At 47.9% G+C, this 5,803-nt stretch overlaps 1 protein-coding gene across 1 annotated transcript; it reads left to right on the top strand.

Moving 5' to 3' along the window:
- The first annotated feature begins 556 nt into the window (after positions 1-556).
- Positions 557-1,315, top strand: LOC147974878 (uncharacterized). The gene has a single exon (XM_087517836.1). It carries the CDS (start codon positions 557-559, stop codon positions 1,313-1,315), a length of 759 nt encoding a protein of 252 aa, XP_087373962.1.
- Positions 1,316-5,803: the final 4,488 nt, after the last annotated feature.

Genomic DNA, 5,803 nt, shown 5'->3' on the forward strand with positions numbered 1-5,803 from the left:
TCATCCAAGAGATTGCTGCCATGATGAGAAGAGGTAGAGAGGTAATAGTGATGAAAGCTATTATGACGGGGTGTAACCATGTTAGCCAGCACTACTTAGCTCAGGTGGTTAGACGTAGGATAAAGACGAATGTATGATTACAGTCGCGAACCGGGTTGTGAACTTGTGTGAACTGCGGAACTGGACTGCCACGATCCAGATTAACTAACATACAGCAAAAAAATGCTTTGGATGGTTAGAGGGACTATGATATTCTTAACCCAGATTCAAGTCCTGGTGCTTGTATTTATTCTTAGATTTATTTCAGGATTTCTGGCAATGCACATTCAATGAAAGGAGACGTTTCCGTCGACGAGGTGCGCAGGTGTGACCTAGCTCCTGTCCCAGCCGCCACCGGCTGCCCCTTTCGTCGCTTCCCCAACCAGACGCTTATTCACCTCTACCCCAAAAAATATATAGGACTCTGCAGTCAACTCAATTCATTTATTTTCTCGTTTTATTAGTGTTGAATCAGGCTTGCTCGCAAGATCCTCCTAGTTGGGACAGAGAGACGTCGATGAAGCGGCGTTGTGTTAATCTGGTGACGCGGAATTGGGAGAATGGGATTTACGCACTGCGCCGCCTCAATCCCGACGTGCATCTCTTCTACCAGTCAAAAAATGACGCAAAAGAAGTAACAGAGATCAACGCGATGGATTCTGCAGCATCAGCAGCAGATGATAGCAACAAAACGAAGAGATCTTCCTGTCCAAGGATGCGTAGCCTGCGGCGGCTGCCTAGACCAATCGCCAGATTCGATCCGTCGCCGGCCGGCCTGTGGATCAATGACGGCCTGGAGTGGTTCGAGCTCCTGGGCCCCCGCCGCAGCGAAAGCAGGGTCGTCAACGCCAACGTGGCCGGCGACACTGTGCTATACGACGCCGACGAGGGCATCATCTTCAACCTGCCTTCGCTCCACGAGCCCAAGGGAAGCAACCCCGTCTGCCTCTCAATCACCCACCCCGACGCCGAGGAAGACGCTCTCTACGTCATGGACCGCTATCCCGGCCGGGCGAGCACGGGCGGCCCCGGCATGCCCTCCTGCTTCGAGGTGCTCGAGTACAGGCCCAGCTCCAGATATCTGGACGACAGCATGAAGGGGTGGGGTTGGCGGGCTCTCCCGCCGCCGCCCTTCATCCACGAGCACGGGTACGAGCCCACCAGGATCACGTCATACGCCGCCGTCGGGGACGGGACTACCTTGTGCATCTCGTCGGACAGGAACGGCATCGGCACCTACTGCTTTGACACGGTGGAGGCGGATCCTCTAACTTAGAAAAGCAAAGTTACGGTGCTACAGTGTAATCATAGTGTAAAATGAAGAAGGAATGTTAGAAACGTTTAGCGGATTATTTACTATTGATATTTACTGTAGATATAAATACAGTTTTACTATTTTTCAGTCATCTGTTTTTAAATTCGTCTCAGGTCGTTTTTCTGTCCGTCCGATCCACGCGAATCTCCGCGCGTCGTACGTCCTCAGTCTCGCGTGAACCAGGTCGATGTGTCGTGGATTTTTTTGTTGTTGTTGGGCTTTCGGGTTCACTGGTTTTCCGCCCTCAGTCTCGCATAAGTGTTTTTTGAATTTTCTATTCAGTCGGTGGGGCGAAGGGCGGCGGCCTTTGTCCTAGCCGGGGAGGGGATTGGAAGGGGTTGGCCGAGGCGGGCGGAGACGGCGGAGGGAAGGGGCATCCTCACCGGTGATTAGCGGTTGGTCAGCCAAGCGGAGATGGAGCGTGGGGCTTGATTGTTGGAGGCGTGCGTCACAGAGATGGCTGCGGGCTGGAGAGGAACTCAGCGGAGCTCCCCGTCATGCTCGTCGCCAACAAGCACCCATGCTGGGGGAGGTAGTATTTGCCGGCGTCGGTGGGGCGCAAGGTATACTTCTGTCTCCCTGTTGTCCTAGGTTTGTCCAATTTTTTGTTTGTTCTATCTGATCTGCCTCTTTCTGTGTTTGATTTAGTTCATCGTCGTGGTCGCCAGGCATAGAGCCATGTCGCAGGGGTTGTTCAATTAGCTGGTTTTTGGGTAGGAACGTTTTGCGATAGCTTAGTTCACATCTGCGATTTTGAGTGGTTCATGAGAAACGATCCTAAATATTTTGCAGCCACCTATGCGTGTGTCAGTCAATCCCCAAATTTCATCGCCAAGTCCGGCTCGTTGTTTTTCTAGATCTAGATCTCCGGTTCAAAGAAGTATTGAGTGTCAATTTCACCACTAAACAAAACATTCCACTAAGGGCATCTTCAACAGTTTGTATGTTAGTTTGTTGGTAAAATATTCCATGTCATCAACCAACACCTTAATATACAGCAACTCCAATGGATTGTATGTAGTTTGCCGAATAGGATGTGAAATAACAAATAAGGTGCTCTCTCATTCTACATTGGAGCTTGTGCAAAGGGTGTTGGTTCATGTATATACAATATTTCTCTCTTCCCTCATTTATTGTATGACACATCATCAAAAATCATATGTGGCAAAATCTACCAACAACTATCTTACAACCATTGAAGATGCCCTAAATTGACTACGAAGTGTTGGATGTAGATCTGCGGTTCGGCTCCTCTGCATCTTTTAAAAACTGCATAGGTGTTGCATGTGTGGAAGTAGGTATTTGAGTTTTTTAGGCATTTGCTGATGATTTTATTTTTTTGTGGGAGGGTCTATGCAATGTTCAGTAATGGTTCAGGCGGCATTTTCGTCTGCTTTCTGTTGATGTAAGCATGGACGAAGGAATGTTCTGAATCCTATTTTCTTCGGTAGCATCTTCCATGATGAAAACATGTTACATGCGCACAATCTATATTTTCTGTACTTATCATTTTTCAGTTTAGTGAATGAGAGCTAGCTTTTGGTACTAGATTATTCAGTTTTTTTTACCATGTTCTATACATTATTCAGCTTAAATATTTCCTTCATTATGGAGATGGTTTTGCTTCTCACGCCCGATTTTCGTGAGCAAGCTCACGGTTATTTTATGGCGTGATTTATTCACGCTAAAACAGACAAATCTGAATTTTCCCCGTTACCTGTTATGTATTGGCTATTATAATTTTTCAGTATGCTTTTTGTAGGTTTAGGCCTTTTTCCTGCATGAACACTGGTTGCTTTTCGGTGTAGGTTTCTTTTTTGCTGTAGTGCAGGTTCATGGGTGTTCATTTTTCAGTAGACAACGATTTTTCTTTCATTGCAGTGCCTCCAATTAAGGTGTGTTCGAAGTCAATTTTTTCAGGGGTCAGCCTAACAGTAAAAAAACCAGAGCACCCCTAAATTAGTTTCTTTGAACACACGCGAAGAAATCAACATCTACCAGGAGACGGGTCGGCTAGGTTGCGCGCCAGTTGTGAAAGATCGATGTGTCTCAAAGGCGAAAGGGCCTACTTTTTTGTTTAGTTCTTCTGGCAATGGCTATCGTTTAAAATGAATTTCAACTGCTGCAAACTTCACTTCATATTTTTTAACTACAATGCCTGAAAATCACTTATCCAATCAGGGAGGTTAGACAAATTGTCAGGCTATAGTAGGATTCAATAGCTCGACAGTCAAACTGTCACCTCCACTCTGCGCCATATAGTGGTCAGGGTCCCTATTGTCCTGTTGGAATTGCTTCATTCCTCTGTTTGCATACCTTGCCCATTACATCTCTTCTTCATCCTGTCATCAGTAACTATTTCATATATATTTTCAGTCATCTTTCTTCAGTCTTTAGTAATTGTTTATTTATTTAGATTTCTTTTCTCTGTCTTCAATCCTTCACTTTTCAGTGTTTCTTGAGTCACCTTACTATTCAACCACCTTTTTTGTCTTGTTTATTCAGCCCTCTTTTCTCTCTATCTCTAGTTCTTCAGTTTTCTGTGTCTTTGGAATCTTTGTTTTCAGTGTTTTTGTAGTCTAGTCTTCCGTTTTCAGTACCTTTCTATAATTTTGTTCCAACCATTGGTGTTTTTGTTCCTCAGTTTGTAAGCTTGCCTTCTCAGTCTTATGTTAGTTTTGATAATAGTATCAGTCCTCATTTTTATCATATTTAGTTATCATTTGCATCTTTCTTCACTCCTATCTCTCATGAGTCTTGTCTTTTAGTAGATGATTATTTCTGTTTTGAACCTTATGTTCCTGTAAGTCCTATGTTTTTAGTTTTCGGTTTTCAGTTTTTTGCACTGGTTTTTTTGCTAGATTATTTTCAGTTTTTAGTCATCAGTACTCTAAAGTATCAGTTTTAGTTATCTTCAACTATATATTAAGTGATTAGTGTGACGCCCGGGTAATTAAGCTACAGTAATCCTCACTAATGATGCCACGTCACCTCTGTCACTGTACTTAATCTCGGGTTAAATCAAAACGGTTTCGAAATTCAATTCAAAATTATGATGGTAATAAAAGTTTTCAAAAAAATTAATCAAACTAAAATGTTCGGGGGTTGTCAAATATTACAAGGTTAGTTATGGTGGGGTGCACACATTTTTATAAAGTGTCTGAATATTTTAAAATGAAATAAGACAAAAGAGAAAATACAAAAGAGAAAAACTAAAACCTAAGCTAACAAAAAAAAAAGAGGGAACCCCCCCTCCCACGGCCCACTGGCCCAACTGGTCGGCCAGCCCGCCAGGCCCACCCGGCCACCCCCCACTCTCTCCATAACCCCCTGGAGGCCGAAACCTAACCCGTAACCCCCACCGACACCTACCACTCCCCCTCCCCTCGTCTGGATCTGGATCGGGAGATCCCGATCCCCTCGCCCCACTTCCCCGCGCGCCCGCCGCCGCCTGGAACCGCCTGACGCCGCCCGGAACCCCGTCCCCGGACCCCCCCCCCCTCGCCGGCCTGCATCCTCCTCGCCGGACCGTCCCCATCTCTCCACCCCGAGCCCCATTGCCCCGATCCCTACACCCCTCGGTGAGCCCCACCGCCGCGCTAGTCTCTGCCGCCCCCCTGCTACTCTGCCGCTGCCGCGCGACCTCGCCTACGCCGTGGCCGCTGGCGCCGCCTCTCCTCCTCTCTGCCCTCTACACGCGCCGTCAGTGAGCCCTGCTGGCTCGCGCCCACGGCGGCCTCGCCTCACGCCCGAACCACCTCGCCGCCGTCGAGCCCGTGGCGCTCGACTCCGGCCACCACAGCCTCCGCAGTCACCCCCATTCGCTCCGCCGTCGTCTTGCCGTTCGAATGCGACCGGTCCCACCCATTTTGGTGGCCTGCAGACGAAACCCGCCACTCACCCGAGCCCCGACGTCCGCCTCTCTCCTCGCCGGCGACAGCTCCGGCGACCTCGGGACGAACCACCACCACCACTAGATGCGCGTCTTCGCGCTTGTTCGAACGGGCCCAGGCACGCGCGGATCCGTGCCCTGAGCACAAATTCTGGCGAACTCCGGCGGGTCGGCGCCGTGCTTTTGGTCGCCGGCGGCGAGAGCCGGCCCTGCTGACCTGGCACCGCGGGTCCCACCACCTGGGCCACTGACTGGTGGGCCAAGGGCCCCCCTGTTGACCTGTTGACTGGGTCAACTGCTGACTGGGCCGCCCCTATCTCACTGACCTATAGGCCCCACTTCAATAAACAAAATAAAATAAAAATGAATTAATAAAATTAATAATTAATTAGTTAATTAATTGGTGAACTAATTAAGTTAATTAATCTTGTTTAACTAATCTAATTAAGTAGATAGTTTAATTAAACCCTAGTTAGACTAATCAGTCAATGACGAATGGGACCCACAAGTCAGGTTGACCAGGTCAACCGCTGACGTCATGCTGACGTCATGATGAT

This window comes from Triticum urartu, chromosome 4A (genome assembly GCF_056163025.1).
Source record: "Triticum urartu cultivar PI428250 chromosome 4A, HENAU_Tu73, whole genome shotgun sequence".
NCBI classification, from domain to species: Eukaryota; Viridiplantae; Streptophyta; class Magnoliopsida; order Poales; family Poaceae; genus Triticum; species Triticum urartu.

Excerpts from the sequence above, each read along its gene's own strand:
- LOC147974878 (XM_087517836.1), top strand. The coding sequence starts at position 557 with ATGAAGCGGCGTTGTGTTAATCTGGTGACGCGGAATTGGGAGAATGGG.